The sequence below is a fragment of the Cherax quadricarinatus genome, chromosome 83, assembly GCF_038502225.1.
Source record: "Cherax quadricarinatus isolate ZL_2023a chromosome 83, ASM3850222v1, whole genome shotgun sequence".
NCBI classification, from domain to species: domain Eukaryota; kingdom Metazoa; phylum Arthropoda; class Malacostraca; order Decapoda; family Parastacidae; genus Cherax; species Cherax quadricarinatus.
In genome coordinates this window covers 5,637,696-5,665,553 of record NC_091374.1, presented here as the reverse complement: position 1 = coordinate 5,665,553, position 27,858 = coordinate 5,637,696, and the positions used below count along the sequence as shown (strand labels likewise).

Sequence of the window (27,858 nt, the reverse complement as noted above, 5' to 3'; positions counted from 1 at the left end):
ACTTATAAATGGTCCTCATCGGACTGAAACGTTATAAGCTTCTATGTGCGAATTATTTGTGTAATGAACGTAAATTTTGCTAAATTAGTATATAACTTTTAGAGGGATGGACAGATACCATGACCAAAACTCCAGTGGCTGTCAGGAGACAATTGTTGCTGTTCTGCTTCCTGACAAATCTTACTTAACCTGCAGAGGTCTACCTGGAGAGAGTTCCGGGAGTCAACGCCCCCGTGGTCCGGTCTGTGACGAGGCCTCATGGTGGATCAGGGCCTGATCAACCAGGCTGTTACTGTTGGCCGCACGCAACATAACATATGAACCACAGCCCAGCTGGACAGGTACTGACTAAAGCAAAACTCACACCTCTACAACACTATTGTTATCAAAGATTTGTTAACTTATACTTATTTACTTACTTACTTACCATGAATTAAGGAAAGATCCTGGACTTCACCTTACGAAACAGACGGAGCAAACGCTATAGTAATTATGGACAAGGTAGATAACAGTGGAAAAATAAACATGATATTAGGAGACAGGGGAACTGAGGCGCCTCTTGAGCAACCAGAAAATTTATTTCACGACATTTCACCTGAAATGGGACTCCAAGTGCTTGATAAATTCCCTATTTGCATGAAGTGTAGTTCCCTCTGCTTAAACCTCTCTTTGAATTATTCCTTCTTGGCTTATGCCCTTCTCTACCAGTGTGGGATTATTAGTAGTACCAAACTTGCACACGAAAATCACTTCCTATGAAAGCAAAAGACTCGGCAGGAGATGTAACATTCCCCCAATGAAAAGCAGGGGCGCCACGAGTACACTGAGAGACAACACAATAGGTGTCAGGGTCCCAAGACTGCTCAACTGCCTCCCAGCATACATAAGGGGGATTACCAATAGACCCCTGGCTGTCTTCAAGAAGATGCTGAACTGGCACCTAAAGTCAGTACTTGACCAACCGGGCTGTGGTTCGTACGTCAGTTTGCGTGCGGCCAGCAGTAACAACCTGGTTGGTCAGACCCTGATCCACCACGAGGCCTGGTCTCAGACCGAGCCGCTGGGGCGTTGACCCCCGAAACCCTCTCCAGGTATTATTATTATTATTCACGGGAAACTGCTAAACACGGTAATGATATTGACAACCCATGGTGTGGGCCTCACTGCTGCTGATGAGGAGATAAAAGTAGGGTACTCTCCCCTTCCTTAGCTTAAACCTGATTCCCTCCCATTCTCTAGGCACTCTGTGACTTACGGGTCCAGCGCTCCCTTATAGATACAGCTGCATTAATTTTTCTTTCTGAGTTAACCTTCGTTAACGACAGTCTGGAGGGGCGGATTCCTGAAGAAATTAAACCTTTCTTTTCCAGAGCCTCATTGTCTCTGAAGAAGGATGGGGAAATCAAACCCATCGCTGCTGGTAACTCTTCGCCGTCTCGTCGCCAAAGCAGCAGTAAGAAACATTCCAATAAAAGCCGCCAGCTTACTCCAGCCAGCGGAAGGCCTCAGTCAGATGACCAAAGCTCCAAAGGCGGGTCATTTTCTGACTAAGACCCGCGTCAGGAAACTTGTCCTGTTTCCTGACGAACCTTACCTAACCTAACCTTACTCCAGCTATATCAGCTGGGCTTTGGGGTCTCTCAAGGCAGAGAAGCTACAACTCACGCAGCAACAGCCTACATCAGGGATTTACCAGGAGACAAGACTTTAGTCAAACTACACTTTAGGAATGTCTTTAATAAGGTGAAAAAAGATGTGATCTTGCCAGCTGGTCGAGAGCAGTTCCCCAGCCCTTTGCCCTTTATTTCAGCTAGCTACAGCAAAACTTCAATTCTTTTATTTTGGTGAGCATGAAATCCCCTCATCAGAGGTGGCTCAGCAGGGTGACTCACTCGCTCCGTTTGTCTTCTGCTCGGTGGTAAGAAAACTAAGTTTATTCAGGTATACACAATTGCAGTTACATAGGTTATCATACATAGAATATGTGTAAAGAACCCAGGATAACTCAAAAAAAAGTCAAAGTGACTTATTTCCACTGGGGTCCTTTTAATACTTTATTATTATTATACTATGAAGGAGATAATATCTTATTATTATACTATAAAGGAAATATACTAGGAATAAGGTAAAATAAGTTATTTATATTTACACGTGTGTCAGCAAAAAAAAATCATTCTCCTCCCTTTCTGTTGCTATATTTATTAAGTAGTCTGAGTAATCTAAATCAGCTGACATTTTATTATTATAAATATTCCCGTATATTCATGAGAAAGCACTAAACCCAGAGGTCATACAGCGCCAGGGAAATGAGAGGCAATCTAGTTCGATTCGAGGAAGAGCAGGGTAGCCCCATTTTCTTAGATCAAAAGCCCTTACCTGGCATTTAGGGAATGAAACTGTTAAACTAGGTCAGGTTAGGTGAGGCTTGTCAGGAAACAGGATAAGTGTTTCCTGACGCTGGTCTGAGTCATATGATGACCCACAGCTGGAGCTTATGGTCTTCTGACCGACGCCTTCCGTTGACTTACCCCTCCACCCCCTTTAAAAATTATGGTTATGACTCATTGTTCATAATTAATACGTTCCTTGACGTTGGTGAGGGGCTCTTGATCTAAGGAATTAGATCTGTGCTCCAGTTCCCTGAATTAAGCCTGAATACTTTCCACATCTCCCCCACCGGCGCTGCATAATCCTACGGGTTTAGCGCTCCCCCTTGATTATAATAATAATATAGTTAATACATTTAAGAATAGACTACTATCAAACTATCTTACCTGGTCCGTTTGGTTGTAGACGCAGACGGGGCCCATTGCAGTCTTCCAGTTGCAGTAAGGGCTGTCCCTGGACACAATAAGCTTCCCTTCGAAGCCCTGCTCGGAGCTAAAGAGTGGCGGGTCTTTCTTTTCTGGCGGGGAAGTGCTGGCACTGTTTGGGTCATCGGCCTTGATTTCTTGCAAGAATGACTGCAGAAGGAAGATGGTCACCACCGCCGTAGCTCTCATCGTGGCCATACTGGCTTGCGACTTCGCCATCATCCTGAACGGCAAAGGTTTTCTTTTTAATAGTCTTGGGTGTTCCTTATCTCTAGGAGCATGTTGGGCCCCACTCACCCGAAGTTTATTATATGTGGGGCAATCAGGAGCTTCGGTGGTCCCAAACGCACTTCGGGGATCAAAATTACACTAAACGAGTTGTCTCTAGGGTCCCAGCTACACTACTGCCAACAGTTGTAAGGACCCCAACTACACTGTCACCAAAGAACTTCGGGAGTCAAAGTGAGAACGAAGGTTTAATGGTATGCTAATTTTTCTCCATCAGGTGTGCTGATGTGGCGCAGCAGAAGACGTGAGAGGTGACCCGTTCGTGCACACCCTAGGAAGGAAACAGAGAACTTATGTGGCTGTGCCCTATCAGCTTCCTCGTTCAGGATGAGATAAGCAAACACTGATACACAACCGACGTCACACACACACACACATGACAGGACAGATAAGGGGAATATGATAACGACATATAAAATACTGAGAGGAATCGACAAGGTGGACAGAGACAGGATGTTCCAGAGATTGGACACAGCAACAAGGGGACACAGTTGGAAGTTGAAGACTCAGATGAATCACAGGGATGTTAGGAAGTATTTCTTCAATTACAGAGTTGTCAGGAAATAGAATTTTCTGGCTTGCTTCCCTTCTCTCTTCGGTGTGATTTGTTAACTGTCTAAATTGGACAGAAACGTCGTCATTATTTTCCCCCTCCTGAGTACAGGTTATTTGTGTATTGGATACACCTGCAGTGTGCAGCTGCCTTATTCTGTAGAATTACATAGTGGAAGTGATTTGCATGCATAACTGAAGACATGAATAATGGAAAACATAGTGTTGTACCATATACTTGTAGAAATAATAATAATAATAATAATAATAATAATAATAATAATAATAATAATAATAATAATAATAATAATAATAATAATAATAATAATAGTCTTAAGACAGACCATTGCCCAAAACTTGGCCCCTGGTCACACATAATCAGAATAATACCAGCAGTACAAGCTAAGCTCACAGACAAAGACACGTTTAAAATACTTTATTTATGAATCATTCTCGAGTATGCAGCACCACTGTTGAACCTCTCCTCTAGTACAACACAAAATGGAACTCCGGAGATTATAAAGAGTACATGCAGATTGGTTCCTGGGACGAAGAAATAATGTGTGGGCCTTCCACCAGAGGATGAATGAGAAACAAGAGAGAATATGACTAAAACCGACATAAAAAATATATTCCAAGATAGAGATGGGGTCTTATCCAGAGATGCAGTACGGAAAAATTACACATTTAAATCAGCTACTGGGATATCAGCAAATATGTCATCAATATAGCAGTAGTAAAGAAGTATGATTAACTAGACTGACAGTAGTGATCAGTGAGGAGATGGGGACCAGGAGCTATGGTATGACCTCTGCAGCACAAATAGGTAGGTACAATGGGAGTAAACTCCTTACAAAATTAAAAAAAAGCGTGACTAGACTAAGTTTAGTTAATCTTTATTTCTATAAGTATATTTACATAAAGAATATAGAACTTGAAATAATTTAAAAATAGTTAACCATATTGCAAAATTTTATAAGTAATAAAAATAAATTATAGACGAAATAAATTGATTTATATAAAAGAATTAAATTTTACCAAAAGTAATTCAATTCAAATTCAAATTCAAAGTTTATTATTATTATTATTAATAAGTTAAGTACATAATTTTATATTAAATTGCTATAATAATTTTAAAGTGTATCAGGTATTTAATTTCGGAATTTATTAAATACTACTATGCCCAGCCCTTCTAGGGTAGGGTAGGTGCCTGAGCCCGAGCCTTTAGCTCATAAGACTGTCATTCCCATTTGCCCCCTTGTGGCGGGGATGGCAGACCAGAGAGGCCTAGCTTGTGACTAGGCCTGGGGACAGTTGGTCCCAAAGATGAGGAGGTAATTGTGCCTCCTCCCATGGGAGACTTAGGTCTCAGACACTCCCTAAAGAGGGAGCCAAGGCCGGGCCACCACTTGGAAAAGGCCCGGGCCGGGAGAATACCGGCGAATCTTTAATAATAATATTACTCAGTCACATATACACATACACAAATCTTCCCCTCTGTATTTATTTATTTATTTAGCAATGTAAATGTTACAAAATATGTGTGAAATAAGGATTGATTTAAACCTTGAAAATTCTGAGTTAATAACTCAGGGTAACTCAAGAAAACTAAATTAAAGGATATTTTATTCAGTTCGTCGGGGTGTCTTGATGCGATGGAAAGCTCTTGATCCAGATAACCGGAGCACCCTCCTTTCTCTTGGATCAAACCTGATTATCTCAAATTCCCAGCTACTGTATGGCCCATGCGGATTTAGCGTTATTGTTTAATAATAATAATAATTAATAATAATGTAATAATAATAATAGTCATTGAGGGAGGTGTGGGTGTTCCTGAACACATCGACTCCAGACTGAGGGACTGATTACCTCAAACTCCTCATTTTCCACCTTTTCCTGTATTGGACTGATGAAGCCACTGTGTGGCGAAACATTTCCTCAATAAAGAAACCCAAATGTTGCACAAGTGTCTCATTGATCATCATGAGCCAGTAGGCCTGCTGCAGTGCCCCTTCTTACTTATATTCTTATGGGGAAGCGCTAAACCAGTAGAGGGTTGCAGAGCTCCTTAGGGATGAGAGGTCATTGGGTCTGATGCATGGAAGGGGAGGATAGCTATAATTTCATGGATCAAGATCTTATCACCAGCCTCAAGGCACCTGTAAAGGTCAGGTAGAGGAGAGAGAAGTCCTATCAGCCATCTGAGGCAGACAATATGCTCTCTGATATGAGAGCAGAAGTATGATCAGACAAGAGTCATCTCTCCAAGGTCAAGACAGATAAATTACTGTTACGAGGCTCATGTCACTCTCAGACCATGGACGGAATTGGAGTAGAGAGTACACTGTTAGTTTAATACCTTCATTATGCACCCCATACCCGTCCTGTGGGCTACACAGTACACTCACTCTCTGGAGCATCGCTGTATGACCCTAGTGGGTTTAGTGCTTCTTTTTTATTGTGAAAATTACAATCAGTCCATTGACATAGCATGTAACCTTTACCTTTGATGAGTTTCGAGAGTTTTTCTATTCCTAGCCATGGGCCAGGCTCGTCTGGTGCTTGCCTGCTCAACCATGCTATTGCTGCTGGTGGCCTACTGACCCAGTCTCAGACCACTGGCACAGCATGTCACTCTGAGTAAGTTTATTCAGGTATACACAAATAGAGTTATATAGATTATTATACATAGCAGTATATGTGTATAGAACCTAGGATAACCCAGAGAAAGCCAGGCAAAGTGACTTATTTCCAGCAGGGTCCTCACACACACACACACACACACACACACACACACGCACACACACACACACACACACACACACACACACACACACACACACACACACACACACACACACACACACACACACACAGATAGAACAGGCCTAGTGTCTAATCGACATGTGCCTAGGACAAGATGGTAACTAACAAACACACACGTGGTAATGCTTTATTTACATGGAGCAAAGTCAGGGTATTTTTCCAGAATGGTCTGTAATATACCAATGTGGGTAAAATACATATCTTGAACATTTCCGAGTGAGTTGTTTCTAAATTCATTAATTTTATCGCACTCCAGTACATAATGACGCAGGGTGTGACAACAGTCCATCTGGCAAAGTTTGCATTTCGTTTGGTCTACATCTGGTGGTGATGATTTAACCTTTCAAAGATACTTGTAACCCAGCCGGAGCCAGGCTGGGTTACAAGAGTTGGCTTATCTTGTTGGATGCACCATAGACATGTGGCTCCTCCTGCATGATACAATGATGATAGATGGACTGGCTGGTGTCAATCTCCCTGAGTTTTAAGTCAATAAAATTCAGTTGAAGTTCTTTTCGTATTATTGTTCTCAAACTGCTACCTGACAAGATTGTAATCTACCTCTTCTTGGAAAGCATACAGCTTAGCCAATTTATCAGTGCTACCAAGCATCTGAAGACCAATGTGAGATGGAATCCACAGCATGTGCACTGACTCCACTATCCACAATCCTACCATACCTGTGTCTGGCTTCTGACACAAGCATGCCACAATTTATACTTAATGAGTTGAGACCATTTGTGAATAACAGAGAATCAATTACAATTAAAGTGTCAACCTTAGATACATGGACGCATTTGAGTGCAAGGAGTATGGCAAACAGTTCTGTCTGAAGGGTAGAGGCCCAATTATTGATATGTGCTTCAACTTCATTAAGAGCCATCACTCTGTATGACAACAGCAGCACTACCAGCTGCACCAGTGGTTTGGTGAACAGAACCATCAACGTAAATAATTTGTGAGAGTGTGTGCTGTGTGACTAAGTTATCAATACAGCTTAAGGCATCATGTTTGGCTTCAAGGCAAAGCTTTGGTTGTGATTTAAGAAGTAGTTTGGGGGGAAATGGAGGGACGGTAGTTTGGAATGGGGTAATATCCCGTGGAGCGGAGAAGTGCTGCTGTTGCCTTACTTGACATAAATCATGTATCTGGTTCATGCGAAAGTTGGTTCCAGTTTTTCGATCCATCTGGAGGGGTGTTCACCAGTGCCGAGGAAAGTTTGGAGGGCTTCTGTGCAGGGGTTTGAATGGGCTTGCCTGAGCATATTATTTATTATTATTATAATCAAAAAGAAGCGCTAAGCCACAAGGGCTATACAGCTGCCTGAGCATATTAACTCCAATTAGGACATTTCTTTCAGTAACATTATCTCTGATGCTTGGTATATTAAGTAGTGCATTTGGCTCACATCTGAAGAACCTGGGTTCGACCATGGCACCATTGTAAAACAATGGACATGCTTTCTAACTCTTGTTTCCGTTGTTCACCTAGGGTGTAAGCCAACTGTTGTGGGTGGCATCCTGGGAAAGAGGATCACAGGACCCCAATGGGAATAAGCCACGCTTTAATGGATTCTCCTGGGTTGTTAACCCTCTGGGTTTAATAAAAAGAATAAAAATCCTCATGCACGAACTAGATTGTTAGATTAGATAAGTGACTCTTGGGATTTGATGTGCTGTTGGAGTGTGAGCGAGGGAACATCTGTGAGGGGATGCAAGGAAACTGGTTAGCTGGACTAAGTCCTGGAAGCTAGGTCCCTTCTAGAGTGGTGCCTTGAGGCTGGTGATTATTATTATTATTATAATCAAGGGGGAAGCGCTAAACCCGTAGGATTATACAGCGCCCAAGGGGGGGATGTGGAAGGCATTCAGGCTTAATTCGGGGAACTGGAGCACAGATCCAATTCCCTAAATCAAGAGCCCCTTACCAACATCAAGGAACCTTCCATGAGGGATACTTGAGCTGGTGAACGGATTTTGAGCCAAGGAGAGAGGAGAAAGAGAGAGAGAGGAAGGAGAAAGAGGAGAGTGAGAGGAGGGGGGAGAGGAGACAGAGAGAGAGAGAGACAGAGAGAGAAAGAGAGAGAAGAGGAAAGGAGAGGAGGATAAATGAAATTTTACAAGTGACACCAAGAAAAAAAGTTACTGCGTAGAATATAATTCACTGTCAAGGTTCATCTCCTTTGTGTCATTCCTTTCCCGTCAAGAGCTTTTAAAAGCCTGTCTGGGTGGCCTTTAAATCTCATAGGATAAACTCCCAAAATATTTAATGTAACCAGTTATTTTTTCCAATCATTAAACATGTAATAAACAAGATAAAACACGTTGAAACGAGTTAATTTAATGCAAGAATTAACTAGCTTTCAACACCTTCCCTAACAAAGGAATATGGATCATTAAGCTTAAATAAAGCTTAGGTTGAACACCGGTATATGGAGATAGAGGAGTTCAGTATCACAGATGATCTGAGGAAGGAAATGGGTGGCTTAAAGGGGTAAATTAGGATAAAAAGCTGGAGATTTACAAGATCTGCTTTGTTTTTCGGAGTGTTGTGAGGCGGAGTGATACAGGCGTGTCCGGCGGTGGCACCAGCTGATCGAGGACAACAAACCTGGCAGCCTCAGCTCCCCTCCAACAATGACGGAACCCGCCTCCACCTCCTCAGCTCCTCCTCCTGCCGCTGAAAAGCGCTGCGAGGACTCCACCGAGGATGAGGTGACTTCGAAGAAGCCTCGCCTCGAGTCCTGCGACCGTGATGACACTGACAATAAGCTGGAGGCTCGCCTGGGTGGCATCCTGTGCTGCGCTGTGTGCCTCGACCTGCCTCGGTCAGCAGTGTATCAGGTCAGTGCGTCATGGCTGAGTCTCCATTGCTCTTAATTATTTGCATTTACTGGAGAATTGACCTGAAACATTGTTTTCATACAGTTCAGTATGATATGATGGAGCTTCTTGAAATAACTAATAATGAATTGATAATATAGTCTTTTGTAATTCACACACATGATGGTGGTACCTTTGTTGGCAGTAAATCATTACGGGGTACCAAGGATGGTAGTAAATATGACAGGAACTTAATGATCTCATCTTACCTGCTCTCATTTCTTTTTCAGAGAAATGATTAATGCATTGATTTTAAACTTAAATGATTTTCTAGGGTATTTTTTAGTTTTGTAGGTTTTTGTTTACAGAACTATATAGTGTCAGGTTTGCTACTGAAGTTTCACTTGGTTATTTGGTTAGAACAAATATTTACTACGTGGCTTTATTCTTTTTTTGCATGTCTGATATTGATGTGTTATAAAAATAGTACAGAGTAACACTCAGAATTAAAGTAATTATGAATAATATAATAATTTCTGTAGCATGTTTGTAGTTATTTTTGGCATTTAAATATCATACATAATGGAATAATGGAACATTGACATCCTTTATTGTAACAGAAAATTAGCATATTGCCTTTCAGCCTTGAAATCAAATAGCAGCAATTCCACTCCTGTATAGTGATAATTTTAGGTGAAGAACTCTATTAAAACAATGTCAGTTTTCTAAGTTAAGACTTGGAAGAATAATTTTTTATGCTGTGATATTTCACCTGCTGATTCTTTTACCTGCTGTGGTTTTTGTCTGCATGAAAATATAAATAAATTACCATGGTGTGTATTAATAATAAAGTTGTCATATCCTGGGAATTGTTAATCAGATTCAGTGTTTATAGTAGTTTAAATGCATGTACTGAAATAGGTTCAATTTACTGAAACTGTTGATATTACATATATGGATGTTATGGAAATAAAATATTACAGTACTAATATTTGCATAGCAGTATTCTGCTGGGCATTTGGGTGTACATCAAAAGAAAGTCACCTTTGGAGTAAATTGATAGTTTTAGACTATGTATGTACAGTACATGCTTAATTTGTTTTGAGCTAATGTACCAGTCTTCTAAGGCATTAATGCCCCTCTAGTAGTGAGCTAATTGTAAAAAGATTTTCTTAATTTTTTGTATTTATTTTTAGTATTTAAAGAATGTATCTTATTGAATACACAAATTAGTCAGAGTAAAAATAAGTCATAATGCCCATATGATTTAATGTTGTATGGGAAGGGACAACATGGCTATCACTTTTAGCTTGCTAGCACAGTAGCCTTTTTGTTCTGACTTTGAAGTCAGGAACTGCATTGTATGGTCTTGAATTTTTTAGTTATCACAAATATTTTGTTCTTCATAAAGTATTTTCATGTTTAAGATTGGGGGAGAACCCTCACATATGAAGTGTAACATACTAATGAAAGCATATTGGCAGAAAAAAAAAATGGTGTACGTGGTTAATATTTCAGGAATATGAAACATCTTCATAACCATTAGTGACAACTTTTTCATTTAAAGCATTCATGATCATACACATCAAAATCAAGCTCACTGTCAGATGGTGATTCATGTATAACAACCTGAAATGTATGAATTCTCTTTTTAAATAAAAGTTTTATAACATCTTTGCTTTATTTTGAATAAATCCAAATGACATTTTATGGTAAAGAACAATCATTCATATATAGCAGTGGTAGGTATGCTTTGTGGTAATTTGATGAGTTAGATATTTGCCTCCCTTTAACAAAAAGGGTTATAGTCAAACTGTAAGGTCTGCCCTCTAAGTGTTGAACACTTTGGTAGTCTTTTAAATGTTTTGTATTAAAAGAAATTCACCATGTTTTCTATCTGATAGTAAAAGGGAATATTCTGTACCTTAGAGGTCCTTAATTTATGTTAAAAGTCTTGAATAAGTATTGATTGTGTTAACCCTTCAACTGTCCAAATGTAGATCTACGTTTTCGAGCGTAGTGCTCCAACCTTGATTTTCTCCATTTGAAAGCATGTAAAAAAACATAATCTACGTTTGGAGTGTTACACGAGTGAACGTAGATCTACATTTGGACAGTTTAAGGGTTAAATTGGTTAGAGAACAGACCCTTATATTTGAACAGAATGACCCTAAGATGCTGGGAATATTAATTAACAATAAAGTTTTATCTCCTTTCAAACACGTTTGCCCCAAGTTTGTTTGAAGTTCAGTATTGTACTTCATGCATAGTAGAAAGAAACTTAATCCCTGCATTATCATACAAACAGCATACTATCATTTGATTAGATTCATAAACTCTAAAGTTTGTAATATGCAATAATTGGTTAAATTAAACTTGTAATAAACATACTACCCAATCATTTGCTCTTCGATACCCATACTTTTTTTCTAAAGTACATGGAGATGTTATTACAGAGTAATTTACACATACTTTAGACAAAAAGGAAGAAAAGATAATAAATTTTAATGTGAGAATGATTATGAATGAATTTATTTATAATCATTATTTTGAAAATAATTGCTTACAATGGACAATGGGTCAAGTGAAAATGCTAGATATTCTCCACTGAAGTTGATGGCAGGGAAAAAATTGTATCCCGGTGCATTTCTTCCAGGTAATAAATCATCATGGAAATCATGACTAGCTTGTATATAATAGAGCCTGGCTGTAAGGGTGGTGTAATAGAGCCTGGCTGTGTGGGTGGTGATCCCCAAAACCATTAACAGATAAAACAGGAGGTGCTGAGCCTCCTGGCGAGTGATACAACGCTTACTCTGGAAACACTCTTTGGGGCTATATTTGTACTAGATGCTGAACATCACTGTAAAGGATTTGTAGTGGCAACACTGAACCTTATTGATTTGGCAGTTGCTGCATTTTGGATTAAATGAAATTCAGTACTTATGAACAGTAAGTATACAGTGTATTTATATAAATACATGTATAAGTACTGTGTACATGTACTGTATTTTTTTTAGTGCATTGGTCACTTCCCACCAAGGAAGAAAGGAAAGCACATTCTCTACTCATTCTTTAGTTGTCCAACATGCTTAAACATACTTGCTGGATGTTCAAACTTAAATCTCTCAAAACTTCCTCCACACACTCCTTCCAACCCTTCCTGAAGCATCCCAGCATACTTCATCACCCACCCCAGATTTATATGCCTTGGTCAACCTATCTTGCTCCATCCTTTAAAACTGAGCAAAATAATCTCAAATACCTCTTCTGCCCTAACACTAAACTATCTTATTTTTTTTTTTCATGAGTGCACAATTGTCCAATTACTGCTCTCAAATGTGACATTACTACACTGCCTCCAGCCTTCTTCCTGCATTTTACTGTGACATCCATGCAACAATATTGGCACAATTATACACTGACACATCAATTTATTCATTGCAAAACTTTCTTTACACAGATTACTTAGCTCTCTGGGTACTTTATTTCTCATCTAATATATGATAACCATCTTTGATATGCCAATCTGATACCATCTAATTTCAAGTATCAAAATATATTCATTTCATACTTCTTCTTTTCACTTGGGTGTCCAGTATTTCATTGCTTAGATTTCTTAATCTCGTCACCTTGCTACATTCTATGTTCACTTTCAACTACTGTACCCCATCACACCCACCCACCTAACTCCTTCATCGTCCTTTACAACTTCTGACAGCATTTTATATCAGATTCTCTTTAAGCCTTTTTATAAGCCATACTCCTTATTGTGTTCATTTTTTGGATGTTAACTGAAAGACTCTCTGGTTTGCTCTTCTTTTTTGCATACATGCTACATATTTAAATTCCCGTCTCCTTTTTTCTTAACATTTTTAACTCTGATCATTATCTCTGTTTTTTAATGCATTCTCAGCATCTTCAAACAAATGCTCCAATTCATTCACTTTCACTTCTCTTTTTTAAGTCTTGGCCATCATTATTCTTGTACCTCACCTTTCACATACTACTGAATAATAACCAGACAGAAGAATTTATTCAGATTAGTAATCCTGGATTGTTAATAACCCAAGAATGCCAGACTGTGAACCGTATTTTCTTTGGGGTCTAGTTTTAGGGTCTGCCACAAGATGCTTCCCATAAGTTTATTAACTCCTTATTTACTACTAGGTAATGGGCAGCATATCATAGTAGAGATGGGACGATACAGATGTTTTTGCTGATACCGATGCTCAATTTTAGGCTGATACCAAGGAGGCTTTAGGAAAGGTAGGGGGTGTGTGGACCAGGTGTTTACAGTGAAACATATAAGTGAACAGTATTTAGATAAGGCTAAAGAGGTCTTTGTGGCATTTATGGATTTGGAAAAGGCGTATGACAGGGTGGATAGGGGGGCAATGTGGCAGATGTTGCAAGTGTATGGTGTAGGAGGTAGGTTACTGAAAGCAGTGAAGAGTTTTTACGAGGATAGTGAGGCTCAAGTTAGAGTATGTAGGAAAGAGGGAAATTTTTTCCCAGTAAAAGTAGGCCTTAGACAAGGATGTGTGATGTCACCGTGGTTGTTTAATATATTTATAGATGGGGTTGTAAGAGAAGTAAATGCGAGGGTCTTGGCAAGAGGCGTGGAGTTAAAAGATAAAGAATCACACACAAAGTGGGAGTTGTCACAGCTGCTCTTTGCTGATGACACTGTGCTCTTGGGAGATTCTGAAGAGAAGTTGCAGAGATTGGTGGATGAATTTGGTAGGGTGTGCAAAAGAAGAAAATTAAAGGTGAATACAGGAAAGAGTAAGGTTATGAGGATAACAAAAAGATTAGGTGATGAAAGATTGAATATCAGATTGGAGGGAGAGAGTATGGAGGAGGTGAACGTATTCAGATATTTGGGAGTGGACGTGTCAGCGGATGGGTCTATGAAAGATGAGGTGAATCATAGAATTGATGAGGGAAAAAGAGTGAGTGGTGCACTTAGGAGTCTGTGGAGACAAAGAACTTTGTCCTTGGAGGCAAAGAGGGGAATGTATGAGAGTATAGTTTTACCAACGCTCTTATATGGGTGTGAAGCGTGGGTGATGAATGTTGCAGCGAGGAGAAGGCTGGAGGCAGTGGAGATGTCATGTCTGAGGGCAATGTGTGGTGTGAATATAATGCAGAGAATTCGTAGTTTGGAAGTTAGGAGGAGGTGCGGGATTACCAAAACTGTTGTCCAGAGGGCTGAGGAAGGGTTGTTGAGGTGGTTCGGACATGTAGAGAGAATGGAGCGAAACAGAATGACTTCAAGAGTGTATCAGTCTGTAGTGGAAGGAAGGCGGGGTAGGGGTCGGCCTAGGAAGGGTTGGAGGGAGGGGGTAAAGGAGGTTTTGTGTGCGAGGGGCTTGGACTTCCAGCAGGCATGCGTGAGCGTGTTTGATAGGAGTGAATGGAGACAAATGGTTTTTAATACTTGACGTGCTGTTGGAGTGTGAGCAAAGTAACATTTATGAAGGGATTCAGGGAAACCGGCAGGCCGGACTTGAGTCCTGGAGATGGGAAGTACAGTGCCTGCACTCTGAAGGAGGGGTGTTAATGTTGCAGTTTAAAAACTGTAGTGTAAAGCACCCTTCTGGCAAGACAGTGATGGAGTGAATGATGGTGAAAGTTTTTCTTTTTCGGGCCACCCTGCCTTGGTGGGAATCGGCCGGTGTGATAATAATATAAAAAAACCATCTAGATTAGCTCATACCCACTGATACTGGTACTGATACTGATACCAGTACTACTGTATGTATTATCAAAATTGGCCAATGCCCTCCGATACCGATAGTCTTGGGCCAGTACCAATACCTTCAGAACTAGCCAATACCCTCCAATACTGATACTTTGGCACACCCCTAGCTAGGAGACTTTCCGATACATCTTGCTTCACCCAGGGCTCGACCCAGTACCTTTGTTCTGAGTTGAATGCACTGACACTGTTTCTTCTCTAAAATGTGCTTAATTCCAGCTGGAATTCTTGCCCAGGAAACTAACTGGATATCTGGATATTAATGTGACCTCACACACACACACACACACACTTGCTCTTCACCTCATTACTACTCAGCATTCATGCTAATTCATCTTGTCATGTTTGGAACACGATCCATCAACCTTTTATCCACCAATACACAATCTAGCAAACTGCTCCTGTCAGCCCTTTCCTGTTTATTTAATCTGTTTAAAAACTGTCTGTTGCCAAACAGGCTTCTAAACACAAGGGTTCCACATTTTAATTTACCATACTTTCCACAACAATGTCTCCCACTGTTATCATTAAGGTCTCTCAGAATAGTATTTTCCAACTTTTTTTTTTTTTTAAATTCACTGAGCATTAGCTTAATACTTCCATATCTCTCCTCTCCACACACTTCTCTAAACCTCCAGGTGTATAAACACAGTTCTCGAATCTGAACATTTATACTGCACTCCTTAATTCCTTGTTTACAGTTGCCTCCCTCTCTCTGGTTCTCATTTTCTCTGGTATGGAGGACTGAGTCCCTGCCACTCCCTGTGCTGAATAACCCATGTGGGTTTAGCACTTCAAGTAATATACATCATAATTTTACCTGCTTTAAATTTTGTTGTATTTATTGCTAGGGCATCTATTTTCCATTCATTCACAATACTGATAAATGATTCTTTCCATTTAACATACATCCAAGCACAATCAGACAACCCAACTTAAAAATTTCTTTTATTTTTATTTTCAAAGTGATGTATGTACTGTAATTGCATGCAGCTCTTTTTTCTTCCAGAATCATTTTAAGTCATTTCTGCAACATGCATTGCTTACAGGAAAATACTAACCCAGTCTCTCTGATCAGCCTGGCTGGTCAGTGACTGGATCACTTTTAGTAGACGGAGGATCAAGCCTACGTTTGCCCTTGCGCAGAATGACCCACATGGGTTTAGCGCTTCCACTTGAATATAACAATAATGTAATGTATATGTGTTGTGCTTTTTAAGTCAAATTTGCAGACCTTGCTTATATGGCAAGCATCGTTGTTGCAATAACTTCATCCCGTATTAATCTGAACATGAAAAAAATTAAATTAAATAAATAAATATATATATATATATATATATATATGTATATATATATATATATATATAATATATATATATATATATATATATATATATTATATATATATATATATATATATATATATATATATATATATATATATATATATATATATATATATATATATATATATATTTATATATATATATATATATATATATATATATATATATATATATACAGTGGACCCCCGCATAACAATCACCTCCTCCGAATGCGACCAATTATGTAAGTGTATTTATGTAAGTGCGTTTGTACGTGTATGTTTGGGAGTCTGAAATGGACTAATCTACTTCACAATATTCCTTATGGGAACAAATTCGGTCAGTACTGGCACCTGAACATACTTCTGGAGTGAAAAAATATCGTTAACCGGGGGTCCACTGTATATATATATATATATATATATATATATATATATATATATATATATATATATATATATATATATATATATATATATATATATATAATGGTAGTAGGTTGGTAGACAGCAACCACCCAGGGAGGTACTACCGTCCTGCCAAGTGAGTGTAAAACGAAGCCTGTGATTGTTTTACATGATGGTAGGATTGCTGATGTCTTTTGTCTGTCTCATAAATATGCAAGATTACAGGCATGTCTTGCTACTTCTACTTACACTTAGGTCACACTACACATACATGTACACATTTATTTATACACACTCATCTGAGTTTTCTTTGATTTTATCTTAATAGTTCTTGGTCTTATTAATTTTCCTTTTATATCCATGGGGAAGTGGAATAAGAATCTTTCCTCCGTAAGCCATGCGTGTTGTAAAAGTCAACTAAAATGCCGGGAACAATGGGCTAGTAACCCCTTTTCCTGTAAAGATTACTAAAAAGAATAAGAAGAAGAAAATTGTCAAAGTGGGAAGTCTGAATGTGCGTGGATGTTGTGCAGATGATAAGAAAGAGATGATTGTGGATGTTATGAATGAGAAGAAGCTGGATGTCCTGGCTTTAAGTGAAACAAAGCTGAAGGGGGTGGGAGAGTTTCAGTGGAGAGGAATAAATATGATTAGGTCAGGGGTTTTCAAATAGAGTTAGAGCTAAAGAAGGAGTAGCAATAATGTTGAAGGATAAGCTATGGCAGGAAAAGAGGGACTATAAATGTATTAATTCAAGGATTATGTGGAGTAAAATAAAGATTGGATGTGAAAAGTGGGTTATAATAAGCGTGTATGCACCTGGAGAAGAGAGAAGTGTAGAGGAGAGAGAGAGATTTTGGGAAATGTTGAGTGAATGCGTGGGGAGTTTTGAATCAAGTGTGAGAGTAATGGTGGTTGGGGATTTTAATGCTAAAGTGGGTAAAAATGTTATGGAGGGAGTAGTAGGTAAATTTGGGGTGCCAGGGGTAAATGTAAATGGGGAGCCTTTAATTGAGCTATGTGTAGAAAGAAATTTGGTAATAAGTAATACATATTTTATGAAAAAGAGGATAAATAAATATACAAGGTATGATGTAGCACGTAATGAAAGTAGTTTATTAGATTATGTATTGGTGGATAAAAGGTTGATGAGTAGGCTCCAGGATGTACATGTTTATAGAGGGGCAACTGATATATCGGATCATTATTTAGTTGTAGCTACAGTTAGAGTAAGAGGTAGATGGGAAAAGAGGAAGGTGGCAACAACAAGTAAGAGGGAGGTGAAAGTGTATAAACTAAGGGAGGAGGAAGTTCGGGTGAGATATAAGCGACTATTGGCAGAAAGGTGGGCTAGTGCAAAGATGAGTAGTGGGGGGGTTGAAGAGGGTTGGAATAGTTTTAAAAATGCAGTATTAGAATGTGGGGCAGAAGTTTGTGGTTATAGGAGGGTGGGGGCAGGAGGAAAGAGGAGTGATTGGTGGAATGATGAAGTAAAGGGTGTGATAAAAGAGAAAAAGGTAGCTTATGAGAGGTTTTTACAAAGCAGAAGTGTTATAAGAAGAGCAGAGTATATGGAGAGTAAAAGAAAGGTAAAGAGAGTGGTGAGAGAGTGCAAAAGGAGAGCAGATGATAGAGTGGGAGAGGCACTGTCAAGAAATTTTAATGAAAATAAGAAAAAATTTTGGAGTGAGTTAAACAAGTTAAGAAAGCCTAGGGAAAATATGGATTTGTCAGTTAAAAACAGAGTAGGGGAGTTAGTAGATGGGGAGATGGAGGTATTGGGAAGATGGCGAGAATATTTTGAGGAACTTTTAAATGTTAAGGAAGAAACAGAGGCAGTAATTTCATGCACTGGTCAGGGAGGTATACCATCTTTTAGGAGTGAAGAAGAGCAGAATGTAAGTGTGGGGGAGGTACGTGAGGCATTACGTAAAATGAAAGGGGGTAAAGCAGCTGGAACTGATGGGATCATGACAGAAATGTTAAAAGCAGGGGGGGATATAGTGTTGGAGTGGTTGGTACTTTTGTTTAATAAATGTATGAAAGAGGGGAAGGTACCTAGGGATTGGCAGAGAGCATGTATAGTCCCTTTATATAAAGGGAAAGGAGACAAAAGAGACTGTAAAAATTATAGAGGAATAAGCTTACTGAGTATACCAGGAAAAGTGTACGGTAGGGTTATAATTGAAAGAATTAGAGGTAAGACAGAATGTAGGATTGCGGATGAGCAAGGAGGTTTTAGAGTGGGTAGGGGATGTGTAGATCAGGTGTTTACATTGAAGCATATATGTGAACAGTATTTAGATAAAGATAGGGAAGTTTTTATTGCATTTATGGATTTAGAAAAGGCATATGATAGAGTGGATAGAGGAGCAATGTGGCAGATGTTGCAAGTATATGGAATAGGTGGTAAGTTATTAAATGCTGTAAAGAGTTTTTATGAGGATAGTGAGGCTCAGGTTAGGGTGTGTAGAAGAGAGGGAGACTACTTCCCGGTAAAAGTAGGTCTTAGACAGGGATGTGTAATGTCACCATGGTTGTTTAATATATTTATAGATGGGGTTGTAAAGGAAGTAAATGCTAGGGTGTTTGGGAGAGGGGTGGGATTAAATTATGGGGAATCAAATTCAAAATGGGAATTGACACAGTTACTTTTTGCTGATGATACTGTGCTTATGGGAGATTCTAAAGAAAAATTGCAAAGGTTAGTGGATGAGTTTGGGAATGTGTGTAAAGGTAGAAAGTTGAAAGTGAACATAGAAAAGAGTAAGGTGATGAGGGTGTCAAATGATTTAGATAAAGAAAAATTGGATATCAAATTGGGGAGGAGGAGTATGGAAGAAGTGAATGTTTTCAGATACTTGGGAGTTGACGTGTCGGCGGATGGATTTATGAAGGATGAGGTTAATCATAGAATTGATGAGGGAAAAAAGGTGAGTGGTGCGTTGAGGTATATGTGGAGTCAAAAAACGTTATCTATGGAGGCAAAGAAGGGAATGTATGAAAGTATAGTAGTACCAACACTCTTATATGGGTGTGAAGCTTGGGTGGTAAATGCAGCAGCGAGGAGACGGTTGGAGGCAGCGGAGATGTCCTGTTTAAGGGCAATGTGTGGTGTAAATATTATGCAGAAAATTCGGAGTGTGGAAATTAGGAGAAGGTGTGGAGTTAATAAAAGTATTAGTCAGAGGGCAGAAGAGGGGTTGTTGAGGTGGTTTGGTCATTTAGAGAGAATGGATCACAGTAGAATGACATGGAAAGCATATAAATCTATAGGGGAAGGAAGGCGGGGTAGGGGTCGTCCTCGAAAGGGTTGGAGAGAGGGGGTAAAGGAGGTTTTGTGGGTAAGGGGCTTGGACTTCCAGCAAGCGTGCGTGAGCGTGTTAGATAGGAGTGAATGGAGACGAATGGTACTTGGGACCTGACGATCTGTTGGAGTGTGAGCAGGGTAATATTTAGTGAAGGGATTCAGGGAAACCGGTTATTTTCATATAGTCGGACTTGAGTCCTGGAAATGGGAAGTACAATGCCTGCACTTTAAAGGAGGAGTTTGGGATATTGGCAGTTTGGAGGGATATGTTGTGTATCTTTATATGTTTATGCTTCTAGACTGTTGTATTCTGAGCACCTCTGCAAAAACAGTGATAATGTGCGAGTGTGGTGAAAGTGTTGAATGATGATGAAAGTATTTTCTTTTTGGGGATTTTCTTTCTTTTTTGGGTCACCCTGCCTCGGTGGGAGACGGCCGACTTGTTGAAAAAAAAAAAAAAAAAAAAATATATATATATATATATATATATAAAACACACACACACACACACAATGTATACGTATATTTATTTATTATTTTTGCATTTGTTTTTATACTGCTTAAATTTAGGGTGTTCTTAGGTAGGTAGGCTTAAATATTAAATTAATTTGAGTAGGTGTTAGGTTGATGTTGCTAAGTTATTCGTGGTGTAAAATAAAAAAAAATTGCATGCCTTTTTTTTTGTTAATTCACATAGATATGCATGCTAGTAAGATACACTTCTCTAAAACCTTTCTTTAAAGCAGGTTGTCTGATTAACTTTGATTACTAGGCACAACATATATACAAGCAATATTTATATATATGCACCTTGTGTATGTTTGGATAAATCATCACTAAGCAAACTCCATTTTATGAATAGAGTTGTGTTCTGAGAAAAAAAATTTAGGATAGTATATATTTCCAGTTAAATCCATGTTAACAGGAGTATTTAGGCTGGCATCTGTAGTCTGTAAACATGGACTGAACACTGAGTGCAGTAGCAACTGCTGGATCACTGAAATATATTTGTGCTAGTCCACTGAAAGACAGGCTGTATATTGTACTGGGATAAAACTAATTTTGTGAAAGCCTTTGATAAGTGTGATCATGGTGATTATTAAGAAGCACAGAAAATGTGGCAATAGGAATACCAGAAAATATGGAAAGATGTCAAGGGGATCACAAGAGATGGATCATCAGTTTTCTAACATCAGACCCGAAGAGTGTTACTGTAGTAAGCAAAGTATTAGAATCCTGCACAGTGAAAAACTGCTCTACAAGCATCTGTACTCTCCCAAGTTCTTTTCTCATTTTGTTTTTATTTTCATATCTGACACAGATGAAGATGCTCTGTAACACACACTGAAGATGATGCTAGAATTTGTACAAATGTGACAGCCACTTAGGACACACACAAACTCTGTGCTGACATATACCAAAACTTTCAGTGGGCCACAAAAAATGGATGTTCTCTGAGGACAATTATAAACCACTCCACAAAGACAAAATGAAGAAATTAGATGAATATTATATTTAGAAAGTTATCCCTGTATCCCATAACCCCAGCCCCCTCTACCTCAGCCAAAGCAAGAGGCATAGTAGTTTAACTTAAACCCCTCGAGAGGCAGTGGAGCTACAGTTAAACTCCATAAAAAGACCTAGGAGCCATAGCTCAACCCTCCTAAGAAGTACAGGAGCTGGACAACAACTTGAAGGTCCCTCAGTGAGGGGTTCATTACTGAAGACCTAAACCTGTCTTCTCCTTGCTTGAATCAGATTGCATTGCTTCACATTCCTTGAGGTGATGTATGACGCCCTACGAGTTTAGCACTCCATCCATGAATGTAATAATAACCCCTAGAAAAATACTGGAGGTTTTAAGTAAACACATTCAAGAAGTTTAGCACAAATAGTTCAACATCACCTAAAGGCTCAGGAACTATAGATCATCACCCTCAAAAGAGCCAGCAATTGTAAGTAACATACTTCAGCATTGAAGGTTTGAAGCTGATCATTGGAGGCATTCTCTAGTTATCATTCCAGTTTGCTTAATAAAATTGGCAAATTGAGACTTGGAAGTTTGAAGCCAATCAGATGAGACATTTTTAATTTCTCAGAAAAAGTACTGTACAATTTTTTTATTGTAAAAGTGCCAGTTATCAAACTAACAACAAACCAAACTTCCCTAAAAGAAAGATGAGTTTTGACAGTCTTATGCCTATTGTAAAAGGCACTCCAGTGTAATCCACTGCCTTATTTGCATGTACTGTATGCAATTGGCACCTATACAGCCCATTGAAAATCCCACCCATCTTATATTAACGTGCATAAAAGCTGAAAAGTTGAAATCAATCAAAAAAGAATGACCAGGGAAAAGTATAATAAACTTGGATCTTGTGAAACACTACTGATATTGCCAGCCATAGACACTGGCTTTCAAGGGGGTTAACCTCCCATTTATATCACCGAAACAATAGACTGACTTTATGGAACACTTACAGGTTGTTCATTCAGCTGTGACTGACTCTGGCTAGACTAGCATTATTGGATAATTTTTTAATTAGGCATAATACTGTATTTAAAATTTGTTTTAAGTTATAGATAAAATATTTAATTTCTTCGAAACCTCTAAAGGGAATTGCATAATAAATTATATAGTGTAGGTTTAAAGCATCATGAAGGTCGGGTTAATTTTCCAGCTTGATAGTTATTTTAGTGCTCCAGAAAAGTTATGATACTCTAGAAATTTTACAAACAAAACTTTTAAATTTTATTTGTAAAGCTCACTTCAGTTTTAAACCTTCATGTAAGTTACGGCAACTAGTTACGGCAAGGAATCGGGGGTTGCAATAGTTTTAATTACTGCATGTTAGTATATTGGTAAATATTCACCTATACAGCCTAAACATATAGGTAATTACTTATCTCATAAGATGCATTAGTGTTAAAGGTTTGTGGCCAATTAGAGGAGGTATTTTCAAATTGTTGACTGGGAATTAATATTACAATTTCTTGAATAAAATTGGCAGATTGGGACTTGCACGGCTCAATAACAGGAACCTTCCACTGAGCAAAACATACCAGTGCTTTAAGTTTGAAGCCAACCAGAAGAAGCATTCTCCAGTTATCACCCAAAATTCAAGGTTTCCAAAATTTTAACCATGCTACTATATTGTTAAATTTGCAGCTACACAATCTGAACTTGAGTGTACTGTCCTTCTTATAAAATACATCAGTTCTTAAGAATTCAAACCATTCTCATTAGCTAGTTAAGATACTTCATGGAGATAAATACCACACCATTTTAAAATAAAATTGGTAAATTGGTACCTACACTCCAGTAAATATCCCGACCTCGTATAAAGTTTTGGAGTTGATCAGAAGCTTATTTCAAGTTTAAGCACGGAAAACAAACCCTGGAATGATGTACGTAACATTGACCAGAGTCTTCAGGCACATGCCAATAGTTGCATGCACCTCTCCTTAGTTACAGTACATCAGCATTGAAAGTTTGAAGCTGACTGGATGAGAGATTCTCAAGTTATGAATGACAACTTTGGAGGAAGAAAAAAATTAAGGAAACCACTAATATCTAAGAAAAACTGGAAGAGAGTGCAAATATGCCCTGAAACCACCCAATAGAATGGAGGAATGTTGGTGTCACTTTTGTAAGGAAAATGATAGATTGGATAACAAGAACCTTCAAAACAAGAGGCACCAAGCTAATGATATTCTTAAATGCATTTTAACTTTTTAGACTGGAATGCTTCTTGACAATAAATCCATTAAAGGCAAGTGAAACTTCAGCCCTTAAGAAAGTATAGAAATATTGTATTGCCAATATTCAAATGCCTAAAAAATTAATGGGAATTACTGGAGCAAAGGCAAGAAAGATACTATATATCATAATTTACAGATGGAAGATGCTGGAGGAATTATTGTAGGTCTAAAGGTATATACTGAAATTACTTCTTATGGGAAAACGGATATATGGTAGACTGCAAAATACTCCCAAAGAAAAATGGGTGAAATAAGTATACTAGAACACAGCTTCATAAGCAACTGCTTCCTACCTCAACTGCTTCCTACTGTACCCTTAACCTTGACTGCTTCCTACTGTATTCTTAACCTCGACTGCTTCCTACTGTACCCTTAACCTCGACTGCTTCCTACTGTACCCTTAACCTCGACTGCTTCCTACTGTACCCTTAACCTCGACTGCTTCCTACTGTACCCTTAATTTCGACTGCTTCCTACTGTACCCTTAACCTCGACTGCTTCCTGCTGTGCCCTTAACCTTGGCTGCTTCCTACTGTACCCCTAACCTCGACTGCTTCCTACTGTACCCTTAACTTCGACTGCTTCCTACTGTACCCTTAACCTCGACTGCTTCCTACTGTACCCTTAACCTCGACTGCTTCCTACTGTACCCTTAACCTCGATTGCTTTCTACTGTACCCTTAACCTCGACTGCTTCCTACTGTACCCTTAACCTTGACTGCTTCCTACTGTACCCTTAACCTCGACTGCTTCCTACTGTACCCTTAACCTCGACTGCTTCCTACTGTACCCTTAACCTCGACTGCTTCCTACTGTACCCTTAACCTCGACTGCTTCCTACTGTACCCTTAACCTCAACTGCTTTCTACTGTACCCTTAACCTCTTAAATGATAGGTCTCTAACTCACTGTTTATTGGAGTGTAATTTTTCACTTGGAAATAAATTTTTTATATTTGTAAATTATTTTGTCAAACACCCAGTTCGTAATAAATAATACAAAATAGCTCTTGACTCAAACAAGACTGCTACACAAGCCTTGAAGACTACTACTACAGAAATGTCCTCAATACATTGTGGACTTTTATTCATTATTGAGCTTGTGGACATTTAACACATGCATTTTTTCAATTTTATGTGAACTTCTTTTCGCATATCTCTCTGTCCTCGTCGTGTGTATGAAGGTGTACAGAGACAGGAGTACATGGACAAGAGCATGCATGAAATGATCTTCTATATAATGGGGACTGACAGGCTATTTAGTTTTGGAAGTTGAAAGCCATTTTCAGGACATCTAGATACAGAAGTTTATTTTGCATGTTTCAAAAGTTGTCTCTTATTCTTGCTCCATTAAAATTATACACTATTTATACTTCATTCTTACTTTAGTGTAAAATTAATTAAAGTACACTTGGCTTATGACTGAAGTATGTAGGTAAGCTGCTTATACTACTGTTTACTGTAATTTCCTTTCACTTCTATACAGTGTCAGTTGCATAAGCAGACTTTTATTCCAGTGTATTCCATACCAAGTCAACTTTCCACTAAAATACTGTACATAATTATTATGTTTAGAATATAAGATATTATAAATAAGCCTTTTATCTTCTGTAAGTGTTATGTAATGTTAAAAGTTTATTTTACACCTATATACGTATAATTTGAGGGATTTTTTCTTTTCTTCAGGGCTCTTTGATATTGGTCCCTTCAGGGAGGGCAAATATCTTGATGCTATTTAAGGGTTCTTGATCTGAGGAATTGGAGCTACCCTCCCCTTCCTCAGATTTAAATCTGATTACCTCCCTTTCTGCAGGTGCTGTACGGTGGTACTGTACTAAAGAGTAATGACTTTGTGTTTGTACATTCGTCATGCCCTCGGGATGCTCTCATGATTGATGTCATGTATCGATTGTCTTGTTCATAATTACCTAGATTTATTTCTATCCTTGATTAGCAGAAGTTAAATATATTTGATATATGTACAGTATTATATAGATGTTATTAAATAATAGCTTAAATAATAAATGCTTCATTGGAGTCCAGTCTAGAAATAATTAAAAAACGTACATTATCTAAAAGAAATATTCTTAGCTCTTATATCTTTAGTGTTTTCCTTTTATTAACTAAAATCATGTAGAGGTAGTACCTCTTTATTAGCGTTCACTTTATTGGAATTAGCTTCTATGAGTGTAAGGTAAAAAACAATAAATTTATATACAGTAGTTTGATTTGGTTATGCAAGTGGTAATTCTACATCTGCTGAGCTCAGGGTGGAATGTGGCTTTCACAGTACACGGTCTCATTAGTCAAGATTTAACTCCCTATCTTACTACCTGTCAGTCAAACTCTCATAACTCCAAGCCTCCTACCTACCAACCTCCCTCCCTCCCTCCTCCTTAAATTCCTACCTATCTACCTACAAAAGTTACAACAGTACTCTTATCCTCCTCCCTACCTACCTTCCTCCCTCATTTTCTGACATAATTTTTTAGGTAAAATACATGGCAACTCACATAAGTAGTTATGATTTTATTGTTTTATTATTGCCATACATAATGTTAGCATTCATTCTGTCCAGTCCAGAATGAGTTCTGAAACAGAACTGAGCAATGATTGATAAAGTTTAGCAGAAGTTAAGAGGATGAGCTTTATGTTGGGTAGAACTAAAGTGGGTTGGGCAAATATTCTGTTAGTGGGTTGAATTTGTGAAGGACTTGCCCAGTGTGGGCCAATAGACCTGCTGCAGTGTTCCTCCTTTCTTAAGTTCTTATGTTTTACTGCAGTTTGGTGCTATTGAGAAAGCAATCTTGTTTCTCCCTCTCTTAACTAATACCCCAAATGCCATCAAATTTTGTTACCGAGTCATGTGGGTGTCCATCTCTGGTGTTTGTTCCTACAGTATTAGCATGAGACGTCATATTTCTTGGGTGATTTTTAGTGTTCTTGTTGTTGAACAAACTTTGAATTCACCGGAACACACATTAAATTAATAAAATCATAATCTGATAACATGATTTGCTCTGTGCCAGTTTGTTTTAAAAAATTAAAACAGAATTATTTGTTTAACATGGGAAAAAAAATTCACACACTGTACTTTAAGTACTGTATCAGGTCGAGACTATGGTAAAGTGGGGAAGTAATGGGTTATTCTGGTCCTCTTTACATTGTGCCATTCAGATTTAAATTCAAAAATATATTTCCACATAATACATTGTTTGTACAGAAATGGGTGACACTGGAGTATGCATGCAGAAAACCTATCGTTATGCAGAGCATTTCAGGCAATGATGCCAACAATTTATTTAAATATGTTCAATTTAAATTATTCATTTAGTGAGACACTGTTAAGCTTATTATGAACTTAAATGAAAATAACTCTGAGAAAACTTTTCTATCTGCCTTTTTACAGCCATTTTTTTATAGGCAGTCCATTGAAACATCAATTGATTACTGGCCTGTGGTGTATAATTGGGATTATATGATGATTGTCTCATTCCCTCTTTCCCCAGGTACTGTATACTGTGATATATATATTTGTGTGATCCCTTGAGGCTTCCCATGTTCCTCTTCCTCCCTAGGTAGTGTAGGGGTGGCTAATCTTCAGGTTAGGTTAGGAGAAGAAGACAGCTAATTAGCTGAGCTAATTTGGAAAGGGTGGGTCAAGTCTTTAGCTGATCTGACATTTGTATATAGTATATAAATGTGTATTTACTGTATTCACTTAAACATATCTTACTGTATCCTTGTGCAGGTGTGTGTGTAAATCTAAGGTAGAATTCTACAATTTAACACTACATGAAAGTGCACATAGGTAACCTAAATTTTACAAGTTTTAAAAACAAAATTTAAGGACTTTGGACAAAGAGAATAACAACCCTAACATATAAAATATAGATTAGCCAAGATCATTTTATGGCTCTCACGCAGAATGTGTTTTTATGTACGTAATAAAATAATATTTATGGTTTTGTATCTGTTGAACTGAATGGAA

At 38.4% G+C, this 27,858-nt stretch overlaps 1 protein-coding gene across 2 annotated transcripts in view; it reads left to right on the top strand.

Annotated features, from left to right (window-relative positions):
• The first annotated feature begins 9,038 nt into the window (after positions 1-9,038).
• LOC138855156 (zinc finger TRAF-type-containing protein 1 homolog) overlaps positions 9,039-27,858 on the top strand; it is a 49,381-nt gene continuing 30,561 nt past the window's right edge. For both annotated transcript variants that reach the window (XR_011394330.1, XM_070102765.1), the window contains exon 1: positions 9,039-9,322. Coding sequence is in view for 1 of the 2 variants with exons in the window: in XM_070102765.1 (XP_069958866.1) it covers positions 9,116-9,322 (207 nt within the window). In the remaining variant the exon portion in view is untranslated. The remainder of the gene's footprint in view (positions 9,323-27,858) is intronic.